This window comes from Esox lucius, chromosome 8 (assembly GCF_011004845.1).
Source record: "Esox lucius isolate fEsoLuc1 chromosome 8, fEsoLuc1.pri, whole genome shotgun sequence".
Classification (NCBI taxonomy): Eukaryota; Metazoa; Chordata; class Actinopteri; order Esociformes; family Esocidae; genus Esox; species Esox lucius.
In genome coordinates, this window is record NC_047576.1 from 4,674,491 (window position 1) to 4,691,241 (window position 16,751).

Sequence of the window (16,751 nt, forward strand, 5' to 3'; positions counted from 1 at the left end):
AATGGCTCTCTAAAAGTCCTCTGTGACCGTGTCGGTCGATTGGCTTCATCTCGATGACGAAGCAATGTCATAGGTTCATTTCATTACCTGTCGACTGAAAGATACATTTCGGTTTAGTTTGGGCTCATACGATTATTTGGCTTTGTGGTAATGTATAATGTTAATAGGTAATGCAATACACTGAAATCTCAGAGTAAAATCTGACCCCTACTCCTACATGCTTGGAGGACTCCTATTTACCTATAACGACCTTGCTTGGTGGTCATCTGGCGGGCACAATACGGTGGCCACTACACACATGGAATTTGACTAGAGATACTGGATCTGATGAAAAAACCTTAATGGCCCCAACCTACCAATGGGATCTGTTGTCCAGAGCAGAAGTTAGAATCCTTAAGTAGGCACAAGGTCAAGCTCCCACCAATTCCTCAATTTAGATTGGTGGATAGTTTTAATGGTTTCTGAAATATTCAAAGAGGGGTGTCAGCACCATCCGCTTGTATTCAGTGAGGAGTGATGCTATGCTAGCCTCATTAATACGCAGACGGATATAATGCGTATACCTCAAATATGCTTTTATTGCTTGTTTGTTTTTGTAAGGATATCAATTGCATTGGTAAAATCACAAACTAAACATTGCAGAACTTCTATTATGTGAAATAAACGCAAAGGAGGCTCCCAAAAGTGCAAAATGATTGCATATGTTTCTGGGCTCCTAAAATTGCAAATAGCATTTTCTTTGTTTTTTGCAGAATTTGACATGATCGTTTTTTCGGGTGTGCATTAATGTCAATTCGCAACACTTGGGGTGAACAAAAGCCCCATATAAATACTGGTGCCTTTCCGGACCCATACAAAAGACACCTGCTCACTTCAGAATAAACTACTTGAAAAACATGGCCAGATTCTTAAGGGAGTCCCCCTTATCTGCAGCTATCACACATCATCTGACACAGATACTCTGCAGAGGGTTAGGAGGAACGTCATTATTGTTGTTTCTGAGAATACATTTGGTGAGATCTTGTAAATCATTCCAACCAATAGTTATATACAGACAAGCATCGATGTTCAAGTAATGTTGAGAGAAATACACAAAAATGAAAAAGGTTTGTCTTAACGTGGAAGCAAAATAACGTTTGAAACTTGAGAAAGAGACAATTTCCACTGTTTCTTGACACGTTGCGCCTTTTTGTGGCCATAAATGCACATTGCAAGATGTTGGCATTTCTTAAACTTCCGCAATTTCTAACCATAAATACGGTTGTTCAGCAGCCATTTTATCTATACCACGGAGAGACTGGTGTTGCTCAGTCGTGTGCAGTCTGCCAAACGTACCCCTTAAGGATAGCAACATTAAATTTTAAATTACTATGTCGTTTTTATTTAAAAAAACAGAGAGGTGGTGTTTCTTTGAACCTCATGCATTAGGCTCAAAAGCCAGTTTCTATCTCCGTCAGAAGCAGCCTGTCGGCATGTTCTCATACAATAAAAGGGGGTCCAGAGTGGAAAGTTTGATTATCACTGCTTTAGTCGTTGTGTAGCCTAGGCTACAGTAGCTCCATTCAAACACGAAACATTTTCGTGTAAAAAAAACAGCAGTATACTATTTGGTGTACTATCTATACTATATTTTGGTGAAATGCATTATCATTACATTACATTTAAATACGTTTTTTTGCACCTAGCCTACCGGTAAACACTATCCGTTTAATATGAGACAGTCTGTACGGTCCTAAATCGTGTTGGAATGATTTTACTTGACTGTTTTAACCGCAAATAATAATAATAATAATCCAAAAACAGATATATACTTGCAAAAGAACAGCACCTGGGGGGAAAATGACGGATTGCGCCCTTTTGTGGACAAAAATTCACATAGCAGGCGCTATCAGAAATTAACCTTCTCCAGCGTTATGTAATTTCACAATGTTCCGCGATTTCTGACACAACATCCGGTTGTGTAGCAGCCATTTTGTCTGTTCGTGCAAGTCCACCCCTCACGGTCAAGAACTGCGTTCCCCCTTCGAAAATAACCAGAAATATTGTCTTTACATTGCTTTATTTATACTATGTGGCACTTTAAAACGGACTAAAAAAATCGATTTCATATTACAAGTGTGGAGCGTCCGTTTTCGTCGGACTACATATCTTAATTCGTGGTGTGCGCATGTATAACTAAGGTTATGTCGTGCGAGGAAAGCTACTTAGCCATCAGACGCTATTTGACTGATGAGCGGGAGCCGTACGCGCCAGGGACCCATGGCAATACCAAAAGAAAGATTCGTAAAGCTGCTGCATGTTATGTTGTGCGCAATGGGACACTGTACTACCAGCGGAGGCAGAAAGGGCTGGATGAATTTACCGAGTTGGAGGTGGTGTTGCAGGATGGACGGAGGAAGGAACTCATCGACGAGTGCCACATTGTCGCCGGAGGAGAGCACCTCAACCAGCATCAAACTTGGGAATCAATTTCTAGAAAGTACTGGTGGAGAGGTAAACGAAATACAGCTACTTAGTTACCTAGCAATACTTAGTTATTGTAATTTGGCCAGAGAACACACGTAAAACAAACATGGCATTGTAGCAGGTTGTTAGATATAGTTAGCTAGTGTGCTAATGTTAGCTAGTTAGACACTAGCAATGTTGCTTGCTAAGCGGTGTGGGGATTGGTTAATGCGCTTTCATAAACACAGATGTGGTCAGAACGGCCTACATTTCTTTGATGGCTAAGAGTGTTATCTTACCACTGGAATTACCCTGTCTGTCACTCCAGGAATACTAAAACAGGTTAAGGACTACATGAGACAATGTAGCCAATGTCAGAGCAGACCGGACCGGAGAGGGCTATCAGACGACGGTACCGGTCCTAGACTAGTGGGACGACCAGGGAGACGTAGGAGGGTCGCCACACCAGCCAGTGATTATGAAGAGGAGGAGGAAGAAGAGGAGGAGGAAGAGGAGGAGTATGATGAAGAGGGGAACGAGGAAATGGACTTTGGGGCATCCACTCATCACAAGAGCCGTAGCCAAAAAACTGTGGCCAAACATGAACTTGTCTTTGTAAGTATTGGAACTTTGACAGTGTAGCTTAATCATTTTACTTCATAAGGTTTTGGTCTGCTTGTAGTTGGTGTACTTCGGCCAGTCATGTTGCAAATGGTAACAGCGTGTTTAACACCGTGAGGTTACCGGGTAATGTTGACACTTGGCTCTCTTATGGAATCCAAACTAGTGTAGGAATCTGAGATTTTCAGATGAGTTTGTTTTTACTGCATGTCCATTGCTCTTTTTATGCCGAACCCACCTGCAGTGTTTGTGGCTGGAAAGCTGTATTTTTGTCTTGTGGCCATAGAACCGGGTTCCAATGATATTTCGTAAACTCTGGGCGCTTTTCTTGATTAGAGTACTGGCTTCTTCCACTGAGACAGCTTTTTGCCATGAAGGTGGCATCTCATGGTACTTTTGGGCCTAAGATTCAGCCACCTTCTGCAATTCTCAAACTGTCATCCTTGAAGCTTTTGACCTCTTTGTGTCCAAATATTTGCCCAGACAGGGCCAACTAGCCAGGAAATATCTCCACCTCTTTGCTCAGCATGGCCTGAGAGCTCCACAGGGACACCAACTAACCACCCTAAGACAAGGCTGTTCATAGACCACAGGGTTCTACTGAGTTGGGACCGTGCACCGTGAAGTCTTGGAGTATGACCAGCTGAAAGGAATAGACATTCTAACTGTTATTCTGAAAGTCTACCTGCAAGTGGTGGAGGTTAATGTTAGAAATTTGATGAGGACACGACCCCTATAAGAGGCGATTGCGGTAGCGCTCCATGGGGGAAGGGGGTTAAGTCAGACTGCACATGGGGCTAGAGGAAGATAGCGAGGACAAGGGGGATCCCCAGATCCAACAGGGCCCCAAGTTCATAGTACATTAAATGCTGCTGTTCATCGTGTCCTGTGTTCTCTGGTATATGACAGGTCTCTGATGCCAAGACCAGGCAGTAATTCAGATGTGGTGAAATGGCTCAGGTTGTTTTTAAAACTTGATGTTTTCCTGAGTTTCCCAAGCCTTTCTGATTCATTTGAAACAATGATTCCTTAAGGTCAGTGTTTCTCAATCCTGATCCTGGGGACCCAACGGGGCACGTTTTTGTTATTGCACAAGCGCTCACAGACCTGATTCAAATTACACACGTGGTGATAGCTTGATTATTTCAATCAAGTGTGTGAGTGGTACGGCAAAAACCAAAATGTGCAACCCTTTGGGTCCCCAGGACCAGGATTAGGAAACACTGCTTTATGTAGATCAATCATTAAGAATTAGTCAAGTATTTTTTTGAACACCACTGTCATTGTTAATAAAAAAAATGTAAACATTGGTAATTGACTTTTTTTTTTTTTGCATGGTTTGGGCCCAATACATTTGTGAAACCCTGTGATTCAAATGACCTTAGGAACTGGTGTTGTGTTGCAGGTGGACAGTAAGGGTATAGTGAAGCAGTTCCTTCCCAGACATGGTCAGACGATGCTGGACAAGCTGAACCAGCAACGCCTCAGTAACCAGTTCTGTGACATCACGTTGCTGATTGAGGGAGAGGAGCACCGTGCCCACAAGGCTGTTCTGGCCGCGTGCAGTGACTATTTCAACGAGCTGTTCATAGAGAAGGGTGCCGTGTCCAGTCACGAGGCGGTTGTTGACCTCTCGGGTAAGACGATAGGCTGATGCTTGGTGTTGTTCATTGACAGGTTTCTGGGAGTTTCTTGTGATAGGTCTTGTTGTCGCAGGTCTTCTTCCTCTGCTCAAATATGTTTCTGGCACTGTGTGTTTCTTTTGCCGTCTTACTGAAATGGTTTGGTCGGATGAACGACTTGTCTTGTCTCCCCAAAGGTTTCAGCAAGGCCAGTTTCCTTCCTCTGTTGGAGTTTGCCTACACCTCCAACCTCTCTTTCAACTTTTGTGTCATGGCTGATGTAGCCACCCTGGCCAGGCATCTCCTGATGGCCGAGGTCCTGCAGATCTGTGAGTCCGTCCACAAGAAGGTGGAGGAGCAGAAGCTGATGGTGTACCAGAGGGGAGACATCCACACCGTGGTGTCCAGCCAGCCCGCACCCCAACCGGGCCTGAACCCCGACGACTCCGGGGCCTACATCATGACCATCCAGAGCGATGGGCAGGCCGTGGTGACCGGGCTAGCCGGGGCGCAGGAGGCCCTGGACTCCTTGACGGTCATGGCCCACGCGGCGGAGGCCTTCGGGGGAGAGCCCGTGTCTGTGGTGGGAGCCGAGCCGGGGGAGGCTGTGACGGTGGTTGGCGAGGCCGGCTCCGAGACTCTCACCCTGGTCACCCACAGCAGCCAGGCCCGGGTAGGGGAGTCCGTAACCCTCATCTCCCCGTCGGGGGAGGCGGAGACCATGACGGTGGTGACCCACACCGGCCAGGCCGGAGCCAGCGAGTCGCTAGCGGTGGTGTCTGCCTGTCTGGCTTTGGAGGAGCAGCAGCAGCAGCCGCAGGAAGGAGGCGTGGGTGAAGGAGACCCGGGAGGCGAGGAGCTGCCGTCCTCCACGGAGCCAGGGGCCTTCCTCATCACCGTGGACCCAGGGAAGGTGGCCCCTACTGATGTTGTGCACCTGGCCGTGCTGCCCCCTGCTGTTAAGGAGGACCCTCCGTCGCAGGACCAGGTGCCGGAGTCAGCCCCCCAACCGGAGGCAAGTTCTGCCCCGAATGCTGAGGCTCGTCCGTCCTTGGTACCCCAACCCCCCAAGAGGAAGAGGGGGCGCCCGGCCAAGGTGAAGCAGGAGGTTGTGGAGGAGCCGGAGCAGCCTGTCGAACAGGAGGTGCCAGAGACGCTCCCAGTGCCTTCAGAGGAGGTCCAGGGGGAGGGGGAGATGCAGGGGGCCCATGACCCCTATAAGAGGCGATTGCGGCAGCGCTCCATGGGGGAGGGAGGTTACGTCAGGCTGCACATGGGGCTAGAGGAGGACAGCGAGGACAAGAGGGATCCCCAGATCCAACAGCGCCCCAGCACCCCAAAGGTACATCACAGAAACTAGGGGGGCACCGATAAGAACATTGGCCCGAACAAAATTGGGGCTATTGGTGTCTATTAAGGCTTTATTAAATCTATGGATTTCTATTGCTTTTACTGAACTGCGCAATAACTAGATGTCTGCTAGCTACTCACTTAACAACTGTAGACCGCAATCCTAACCGTCTTGAATTTCTTTCCCAAGTCCTACAACCCTAACACCCCCAGGAAGAGGGGTCGCCCCGCCAAGAGGCCGGTAGAAGAAGCGGAGGTGGCAACGGCGTCGGCTGGGACGGAGGCCGTGGTCCTGCCGGAGACTGGCGCCCGACCGCGGGAGGGCACGGCTGACGGAGTGCCTGTCACAGACAGGGCCGAGGGGGAGGGGCCGAATGATGACCAGGATCCCGCCCAGCTGGGTGGAGGGGGCGCGGCGGATGGGGAGCACGTGTGCTCACAGTGTGGCCTGTCGTTCCACCGGCGCTACGCCCTCATCGTGCACATGCTCAAACACGAGCAGAACCGCGGTTACAAGTGCAGCGTACGTTTCCAGGGCTGTTCTCCCGTTCGTGTTTCAGGGAACCCTTACTGGGAGACCTGGTTCTCTTAAGGGCTCTAGAAGAATTTCGGCCGTGTACTTATGTCCTGAAAGTTGATTTGCTGTATTTATCATACCGGACGTCCTACTCAAATCTCATTTGCCCTTCCGCCTCCCTCTAGATATGCGACAAGGACTTCCAGTACGCTGCCTCTCTCCGGGCCCACCTGGCCAGACACAAGCGGCAGAAGGTCCAGAGACCCGCCCTGGTCCGGGCCCCTCAGGGCCGTGGCGAAGGGGCCCCCGACGTGGACAGCAGGACGAAGGGACGCACCAAGAGAGAGTTTGTCTGTGACATCTGTGGGAAGACTCTCCCGAAGCTGTACTCGCTGAGGATCCACATGCTAAACCACACCGGTCAGCTATGTTGCTCACGTGTAGCGCTTTGATAGCTTGAGTGCAAGTACCACAGAGCCCTCCAGGATGATTTGCACCTGTGGTAAAGATTCCCGAAGAAATCTTTCCATTGATATGATATTTTTCCCAAGTTCATCTCAGTCACTAGGAACTCTTCACTGGTCATCCATGACAAAAGTTTGTTGATCTTCATGATTTAGGCAGCAGCTCTTCAGGGCTTAAAATACCCATCTTCACTATTAGGGTAGCGATTGGGGATCAGGGATTCTGGTGGGTCTGGAGAGGTTCTGCATGCCTGAATGGTCTCAGATCCTTTAGGTCTTTGAACAGTTATACCAGAGTTAAGTTAGATTTCTCGCTTTGAACTTTAAGATCAAGCTAAAAACCAACCTTTTTGATATGTTTTCCCATCTTTATCAAGGGTGCTAATTATTCTGAAGGGCACTGTAGGTAAAGCAAATGTGTTCTTCTCGTTCTAATTATTGTAACTTAATGTTCCTTTACTCTTTCCCCAGGCGTGCGACCCCACTCCTGCAGGGTGTGTGGAAAGACGTTTGCTCATAGACACAGCCTGAAGATGCATAGAGCTTTACATGATAATACCAAACAGTTCACCTGTCTGCTCTGTAACAAGTCTTTTGTTAGCAAGAGGAGCCTGGAGGAACACACTAGCATTCACACAGGTATAATACCACATTACCATATTGACACCAGCATTCACACAGGTATAATACCACATTACCATATAGACGCCAGCATTCACACAGGTATAATACCACATTACCATATTGACGCCAGCATTCACACAGGTATAATACCACATTACCATATAGACGCCAGCATTCACACAGGTATAATACCACATTACCATATAGACGCCAGCATTCACACAGGTATAATACCACATTACCATATAGACGCCAGCATTCACACAGGTATAATACCACATTACCATATAGACGCCAGCATTCACACAGGTATAATACCACATTACCATATAGACGCCAGCATTCACACAGGTATAATACCACATTACCATATAGACGCCAGCATTCACACAGGTATAATACCACATTACCATATAGACGCCAGCATTCACACAGGTATAATACCACATTACCATATAGACGCCAGCATTCACACAGGTATAATACCACATTACCATATAGACGCCAGCATTCACACAGGTATAATACCACATTACCATATAGACGCCAGCATTCACACAGGTATAATACCACATTACCATATAGACGCCAGCATTCGCACGGGTATAAAACCATATAGACGCCAGCATTCACACGGGTATAAAACCATATAGACGCCAGCATTCACACGGGTATAATACCATATAGACACCAGCATTCGCACGGGTATAATGCGACATTATCATATAGACGCCAGCATTCGCACAGGTATAATGCAACATTATCACAGACACCAGGCTTCACACAGGTATTACACAACTCTATGCTTTTCTTTAATGTCCACAGCTCAGAGTCCGTTCATACTTTTAGTTAAATGTGCCTAATTTCCATCCCAGGTGAAGCAAAGTATCAATGTCCTCAATGCGGGAGTATGTTCAACCGAGCGTCTGGTCTGAGTAAACACTTAAAGAGACACCAGCCCAGACCAGAGGTACGAGGCTTCCCCTGTGACCAGTAAGTACCTGCTTCTTTTTCGATCTTATTAGCTCATCTGGTGTCTGTTTTCCCATTCTGACTGTGTCTTTTTGTGCTCCAGCTGTGAGAAGAGTTTCTTTGAAGCCAAAGACCTGCAGCAGCATATGAATAAACACCTGGGTCTCAAGCCCTTCCAGTGCCAGGTAGGATCCACGTTGTGTTGTCGTGACAGATTACACTGTTGTTCATCCGCGTTCTCTTCTACTGAACATGGATCTAACTGTTAATTTAGGAGGAATTGTTCAATGAAAAAAATTACTAATATTCTTGCAAAAGCTTTATTTGAATTATTGGCATCCTATCTAATTCCCAAGAACCAAGTCAGTTAGAAGTATCATCCAGTTAATATCGTTAATGAGTCATTGGTGTAAGTGGATTTCCATGACTTACCAGTTCACTGAGAACACACGTCAAACATCCCTTCATTCATTTATCAGCTGTGTTTTTAATGTCAGAAGTAGACAGATTTTGGTCTAAAGTCTCTTGGTACTTGATGCCATTTACCCTGACCAGCTTCCCTGGTCCTTTGGAAGTAAAAGGGCCCCACTTATTCATCACTTTGTGTGAGATCGAAGTGATGAACACTTGTTACTTGTTGTAATCGAGGTGAACACTTGTTGTGATTATCTATGATGTGTTGTGTGTTATTATTTTAGGTGTGCGGGAAGTGTTACAGCTGGAAGAAGGACTGGTACTCCCATGTCAAGTCTCACAGCGTGGCTGAGCCTTATAAGTGAGTGGCGGCAACCAACTGTTTACAGCGTTGAAACAGGTTTTCCCTGATATCTGTTAGAGATCTGTTTAGAATGAGGGAGGGAGGGTGGGTGGGAGAGTTGGAGGGAGGGATGGTGGGTGGGAGGGGGGGTGGGTGGTTAATGCTCACAACGATTGATTAATGGTGGACGTCAGCTAGCTCAACTCTGCACTCTCTGTTGAGAGTTATAGTTACACTCTACTACAGGTCTGTTGAGGGTGGAGTTATAGTTACACTCTACTACAGGTCTGTTGTGGGTGGAGTTATAGTTACACTCTACTACAGGTCTGTTGTGGGTGGAGTTATGTTTTATGACCACGTTTCAAAACTGCACTTCTGTATTTATTAATCCTCACATATGAATACATGCGTGCGCACGTACCTGTGTAGGTGTAATGTGTGTGGGAAGGAGTTCTTCGAGAAGGCCCTGTTCCGCCGCCACGTGAAGAAGGCGACCCATGGGAAGAAAGGCCGAGTCAAGCAGAACTTGGAGAGGGAGTGCGAACACTGCAACAGGAAGTTCACCCAGCTGCGGGAGTACAGGCGTCACATGAACAACCATCAGGGTGAGACCAGCTGCACACATTTGCATTCAGCAGGACCACATGCTGTCACTTCAGTAGCTGTCGACAAAGTCAAAGGGAAAAGCCAAGAAAACAACTCCCAAACTACCCATTCTGTTCCACTGAATGTGCACACAATGTCTTTCGGAAAGCAACAATCTTTCATAAAAAACAAATCCTTATTCTAAAATGTATTTTCCTCGTCCCCCTAACCTTAACTTTCACCTCACACACCTAACCTATATGCCCAAACCAAAACCCTAAACCTAACTCTTAAGCCCACAAAAGGCAGAATTTGCAAAAAGTCAGCTGTGTTTTTGTTCATGTAATGTTACGTTTCCGGGGGGGGTGTGGGGGGTGGGGGGGGGGGTACAACACGGGAGTAAATATGAAACCAGTAAAACCGTGTGAACCTCCTCTTTAACACAATGAAGCGCCGTGACGAACCGCACATGCTTTGCGTCTGTGTCCTAGTACTCCGCCTGACTGCCCGAACGACCCTTTGCCTTTCCCTCCCAGGAGTCAAACCCTTCGAATGCCTGACATGCGGCGTGGCGTGGGCCGACGCCCGCTCCCTGAAGCGCCACGTGCGTACCCACACCGGCGAACGCCCATACGTGTGCCCCGAGTGCCAGGAGGCGCACATCGACGCCCGCTCCCTTCGCAAACACATGGCCAAGTACCACGGCGACCACCTCCCGGGGAAGATCATGCTGGAGAAGGACACCCTGCAGTTCCACAACCAGGGCACCCAAGTGGAGCACGCCGTCTCCATCCTGGCCTCGGACCTGCCCCCCGAGCTCCGGCCCGCCCAGCCGGCGCTGGCCGAGGAGATCGAGACGGTCCTGATCACCGAGGAGACGGTGGAGGCGGTGCAGGCGGTGCAGGCTGCGCAGGGGGAAGGGGTCACGACCCTGTCAGACCAGAGCATCATGCAGGTGGTGAACTACGTGCTCTCCCAGCAGGGCGGGGCGGTGAAGATGCCGGAGGAGGAGGAGGAGGAGGAGGTGACTTTAGGGCAGGATGTCATTCAGACCATGGAGGTGGAGGTGGAGCACGTGGCCGAGGAGGAGTGACGGGGCTGCCTGACTGGTTTGTTGGTTGGACGGCTCCCCCTGGTGGACGGGTCGGGCGAGACACACTTGGGAGGCGATACACAGAAACTGTCCCTACCTGTCTGGGTCTTGTTCATTACGGTACTACGTGACTAAAATGTGTTGAGGTGGAGCGACTACTAACCCTGAAACCAACTGGACGGGAGTGAGACGCGTCGAGACGAAAGGGCCGTGTTCCACTGCATTCTGGATAAATGCCGGTCTGCCAGTAATAGCGGGTTGATTATTCAAGGCGAGATGTGATTTGTAGATCAGTTGGTCGACGTCAAACAAGTCTGCAGATTTTTCTGCTGTGCCTGAGGAAAGCCTGTCACACTTCTGTCCAGAGGTGAGGTGGAGTGACTGATGCCCTCTGGTGGTAAGGAGGACTGTCACGATTCTGAACTGTCTGCTGTATGGGTCACCCTAGAGGCCTTCAATCCTCTCCTCAGGGACCCCTGGCCATTCCAAATATTTGATCTGTTCCAGAACTAGCACGCCTGATTAGACCTGCCATCTAATCGTCAAGCCCGTGATTAGTGAGTCTGGTGTGCTTGATAAGGGCTACATCACCATTTTGAAATGTCTGTGGGTCCCTGAGGAGTGAGTTTAAGGCTGTAGCGAATCATTCTGCAGCGGTAAAGAAAACGGAGTTCTTTGCCTCTGCCTTTGAAGTGTAACCCTCACTTCTGTCCGCTAGGGCAGAATGTACACAGTTTTTTTTTTATTTTTATATGCTTTGAAGGATGAGTTAATTTTGACGTTCTGCTCAGTCGTGTGTATAATGGTGGTTCTCAACTCCAGGCCTCATGGTCCAGACATCTCCTGGTTTTCATTCTAGTCCTATGACTTTTTGACCTGTGGCACCAGGTGACCTCAAATACAATAGACGTAGCCTCACGCTCTGGGCTGAGAACCATTAGTGTACAGTATGTAAATAGCTATGGTCAATAAAATATTCTGGATTTATATTCTGGATTTGTTGCATTCATGAGTCTTTAACAGAATTGATGCTCAGGAAAGGCTTTTTTTCTTCTCATGACCTTATAAAATAATCCAGGTTTATGACAGACGCATGAACTTCTGTCTGGACATTGGACAATGTTATTTCTCATTTTACAACATGGCCCTAAGCTTGTTAAAGCAGCAGGGTCTCCTTTTGATCTAGCTCCTGTTCTTTTCACTTGGTTTCTGGATCATTTCCGTTGTTTCTATTGATTTGCAGAGTTACACTGTGTTTTAAAATAGAACTTAAGTCAGATGCATTGAAATCCTGGGCTAAAGGCTTTCCTTGTATGCCAGCTGTTCGTAATGCCTAATAAACCTGTTGCTCGTTCTTCACTTCCTGCATTTCTTTCACACAATTGTACACAAACGGTACTCGTATGTGCGTGCCTCATACGTCCTGCACTGTTATAAGGATTTTAACAGAAAAAAGGAAGCTAATTGTGTTTAGAAGCTAGATCTTCAGCCCTGAATTTAAATGCCAAACCTTTTTTTGAGGTAATACTTTTTTCTTTTTTTTTCAATTAAAGGTAAGATTTCACGCTTTTTGTCTGTACGATGATGCCGATAAACAACAATGCAAATGTATTTATTTTTATTTTTTTTGTATATCTAGAGGATATGTGTTTATTACAAGATAAATACAAATAAGACTTGTTGGGCCATCGGAACTTTTGAAATGTTTTTATTTTTTTAAGTATGAGTTGACACAACGTGCAATATAAAAAAAACATTGGCAGATATCTATGGATATTTTATTTTGGGGTTTATATCAAAATAAGTACATTGCAACATATTTACAATACATTGTACAAAGACGGGAGAACAGGTGACTGACAGCCCAAGGTTCTGCTTTCAAACAAAGTACCAGCATCGCAGGGTAATGACCGCATGGTCGATTACACCCAACGTGTCTTGGTATTTTAGTGATGTACAATAGCACTTAAATTGAAAGTATATAACATCTAAATTTGTTCGTGGCAACACTACTCAGCGATATCACAGTCAGATTTGTGAAGCGTTCCAAATGCATTCATTGTCTAAATGAACACAACACACCAATGGCTTTTAACCATGCACTACTCTAAGGTTAATACTTTGGGTTAAGGGTTTTTAATCAAGTATTTTTTTTTTTTCTGGAAAATACATAAGCATCATATAGCTTTTAGAAAATAACTATACAGATATATACAATGATCTCAAATAGTTTGTGTCACATATCAAGTTAAACCGTAACAAACAAAAGTTGACCAAAATGTGGTTCCAAGAAGTCCCGGGACACTACAAATGTCAGGCATCATTTTGCAATACAGAACTATAGCCCAGACCCATAAGAAGACACCAAGACTGAAAAGTACCATGCTATAAATGGGCCAACTAGGCTAGATTCTGTCCCAAATGGCACCCTATTTCCCTTCAGTGTTTATGACTAGGGCCCCTATTCTCATGGGTCCTATTCATAAGTAATGCACTGCTATGTTGGTGAATAGGGTGCTATTTGGGACCAAGTCAACAATAAAGGCATACATATATCATCAAAATCAGTCATTGATCCCGCCATCCCAACCTCACAGTTTATGGAAAAGCTTTGAGATACTTGTTCAATGAAATGGGAAACCAGCTAACAAAAGTCAATACTTCAGATAAAACGGCTTGTCACTACAACAACGCAATACTCTCATTCATACGGACAGTAGTCAAAAACACCATGGTTTAACTAACACTAGAGTTGCATAATTCTGGTAACTTTCCCAAAGCACAAAGGTTTTCCCAAGACGTGGGGAGGATACAGAAAAATCCGAAAGACTCCAGCCCGGAGTTCTTAAAAAAAACCTAGGTGCAGATAAAATAGCAGGCAGCTACAGCAGTAGTAAAAACCCCAACCAACCAATGGGATATTATTCATAATAACACTTTTCTGTCAGGAAGTAAAAAATATGTATCTTGAAATGTATATACAATCAAGCCTGACTTTTGCCAGCAGGTAAAACAACAGTGTTGTGAACTATATACCCTACAGACCAGCGTAACAGTCTGTTTCAAAGCAATATAGGCCGACATTCAGTCCAGGTTGGGGCCGTACTCGTGATTTAAAGGTCATTTGTGCTTGAGCTGACAAGTGTTTCTTGTGATTGAGATCTCAACAAATGGGTGGTTCAACCTTAAATGGCAGATTTCTGTCTGTCTTGTGGATGGCTGTTTAACATGCACTGGACTGAATTCCCGGCCAATCACCAAAAACAACAACAAAGCCCCTTAAAGATTTTCTCTCCAGTCATACTTTAACATTGGAATGGATTATGAACACTTTTATAAAACAACATCAAAGCAATCCCAAAAGCATTTCTTAAGTGCTTGGTCTCAAGAAATTTGATTAGACAAAAACAATAAAATGTAGCTTTTCTAAACACCATTTATCTCTCAGCTCAATGGCAGATATTGAAGGCATTAAAATAAAAAAAATGTTAAAAAAAAACACTAAACAAAATAAGTGCAGTTTTTATTTGCATAATGTAGTTTGTTCCTTGGGACGTCCATGGGGACGTACTAGAGCATTTTGAAACCGGTTTTTTGTACTTATTGGTCACTTTCCAGGCTGAATATATTGCAGACGGTTTCACCGGGCAGTGGGTGTGTGCAACACCCATCCCCTGTGCAGTCAGCAATCAGACCGCCAAATCGTACAATCTGGTCAGCTGATAGGTAGAACCTATCCAGGCGCTGTGAGTTCAGGCGTGCGTCTGCAATGTAGGCAGCCTGAAACGCGACCCGTGTCGTCGGGGGTGTGGAAGGGCGGGGGGGGTGGGGGGTGACACGGGAGCGTCTATTCCCCCTCCTCCTTGATGCGCTGCTGCTTGTTGCGTCTGGAGTCGAGGTCAAAGGAGAAGTCGGACCAGTCGTCGCGTGGCGGAAAGGAGATGGTCTGGCGCAGTGTGAAGCGCACGGCGTCGATGACCCTCTCGCCCCGTGCCTCCGATGAACCCACGCTGACCGTGGAGGCCCCGGTGGAGGTCCGCAGAATGTGGGGAGGAGGGGAGAAGTCCATGCTCTGCCGTTGCTCCAGGAGGCCCTTCCAGATGGTGTGCTGGTACTCCTGGGGGATCTTCAGTCTGGACAGGTCCTGTGGACGGGGACGACATCACAGAGTGGGAGGTTAGCCCGCGGTTGGATAGTCTTGCCCCGCCCGGGTGACCAACCATACAGACGGGGTGACCAACCACACAGACCGAGTGACCAACCATACAGACCGGGTGACCAACCATACAGACCGGGTGACCAACCGTACAGACCGGGTGACCAACCATACAGACGGGGTGACCAACCATACAGACCGGGTGACCAACCATACAGACCGGGTGACCAACCATACAGACGGGGTGACCAACCATACAGACAGGGTGACCAACCACACAGACCGAGTGACCAACCATACAGACAGGGTGACCAACCATACAGACGGGGTGCGTGTGACAGTAAAGGCCTCACCTCCAAGTTATAGTTCTCAATCTGGTAGATGTTGGTCAGGCCCTGTGCTGTGAAGTAGTCCAGGCAGGCTGCGCAGCCCAGCCGCAGAAGAAAGCTGAAAAAGCAGGGAGATGTAGACAGGTTAATATTACTCACTGGAAATACCTCAAAGCTTTTCCTGTTTCTAATCATAGTTACATTCAATAAATGTATGAATAATGAAAAAAAAATATTATGAACACGTTTTACAGAGAGGTATGTACAGTTGTGGTCACTAAATTACATGTATTTATTCTAAACTTTTGTCGCGGTAAAGTTTTATGTGGCAATGACCTACTAGCGTTTGCCTATGGTTAACTAACGGTAATCATGGCTAAATAACGCATACTATTGGAGACAGTACGGCGTGCCTTGTGGCAAAAGCATTGCGTCAATTGTCCATCCACGAATCAGCCTGAGACAGCTGAGAGAGTGACGTCACATTTTAGCAGGAATGCAACGATACACCTAACCCACGGTACGTGTTGTGGGTTTGGGATTTTCGGTACACTGCAAAGATTTATTGTCAACGGTTAGTGATCCTTTTTTCATTTATTTTGGTGAAAGATGCAACACCCCTCCAGAAAAAATATATAATGCCTGATAGAGCACAATTTATGAATTATTAAGTGCAATATGTAAACATGGCGCAAACAGTGTTTTACAATTATATTGCTGTGGGTGCCTGTTTGCTGAGACAGGTAGGAAAGGGACATATGACCTTAGAAGGTGCTGAAAGCACAAAGGACGAGCGTGTATCCGCGTTGCTCTTGCCATTTCTTTAGCCCTCGTCAGGAAGACGCGCGCGCATCACTAGGTTGGACAGATCCGCCGCTCAGTTCAAATGAATGACTCGCTTGAACGTGTCACTACATATAAGGAATCATTACTCAAGTTGGTAAATGGGCTCGTTCAAAAAGATGGCTTCTTTCTTGAACTTCATTTCACTAGTGTCAGTTTGTTTGAGGTGTTAGGCAGCTGTGAAGACAACTTCCTCGAGCAGTGGTGAGTTAAATGTTTTACCAACAGCTCTCTGTCCAACACCGTTTTAGTTGACTGGAAAGCCAGAATGCTGCCAAACTGGCATTTTAAATTAAGCTGGAGGATTCCACAAGGTTGGTTCATCACCACCACTCATTGCAGAACTAGCTGTTCCTTCTCTAGTTTGGCTCAA

The 16,751-nt window shown here is 46.4% G+C and overlaps 2 protein-coding genes across 10 annotated transcripts in view; one reads left to right on the forward strand and one right to left on the reverse strand.

The window, feature by feature from the left end:
* The first annotated feature begins 1,903 nt into the window (after nucleotides 1-1,903).
* zbtb11 (zinc finger and BTB domain containing 11) lies at nucleotides 1,904-11,154 on the forward strand. The gene is made up of 12 exons (XM_034293885.1): nucleotides 1,904-2,493; nucleotides 2,774-3,060; nucleotides 4,472-4,703; nucleotides 4,886-6,030; nucleotides 6,229-6,561; nucleotides 6,741-6,975; nucleotides 7,491-7,658; nucleotides 8,519-8,636; nucleotides 8,719-8,800; nucleotides 9,314-9,390; nucleotides 9,802-9,977; nucleotides 10,494-11,154. The coding sequence occupies exons 1-12, from the start codon at nucleotides 2,184-2,186 to the stop codon at nucleotides 11,048-11,050; spliced, it is 3,720 nt and encodes a 1,239-aa protein (XP_034149776.1). The 5' UTR covers nucleotides 1,904-2,183; the 3' UTR covers nucleotides 11,051-11,154.
* A 1,656-nt stretch (nucleotides 11,155-12,810) lies between these two features.
* Nucleotides 12,811-16,751, reverse strand: part of tp63 (tumor protein p63) — a 54,858-nt gene continuing 50,917 nt past the window's right edge. For 8 of the 9 annotated variants that reach the window (XM_029121601.2, XM_029121599.2, XM_020049281.3 and 5 more), the window contains 2 exons: nucleotides 15,560-15,653; nucleotides 12,811-15,194 (listed from right to left, as the gene is read on the reverse strand). In XM_029121601.2, coding sequence (XP_028977434.1) covers nucleotides 14,898-15,194; nucleotides 15,560-15,653 — 391 coding nt within the window. In that variant the 3' untranslated portion in view covers nucleotides 12,811-14,897. The remainder of the gene's footprint in view (nucleotides 15,195-15,559; nucleotides 15,654-16,751) is intronic. The other variant, XM_029121606.2, reaches the window with a different exon arrangement.

What these genes read in the sequence shown, in the direction of transcription:
- zbtb11 (XM_034293885.1), top strand. Translation starts at nt 2,184, where the DNA reads ATGTCGTGCGAGGAAAGCTACTTAGCCATCAGACGCTATTTGACTGAT. An exon ending in TAGAAAGTACTGGTGGAGAG is followed by an intron (nt 2,494 to 2,773) that starts GTAAACGAAATA and finishes CTGTCACTCCAG; the next exon opens with GAATACTAAAACAGGTTAAG. An exon ending in TCACATGAACAACCATCAGG is followed by an intron (nt 9,978 to 10,493) that starts GTGAGACCAGCT and finishes TTTCCCTCCCAG; the next exon opens with GAGTCAAACCCTTCGAATGC.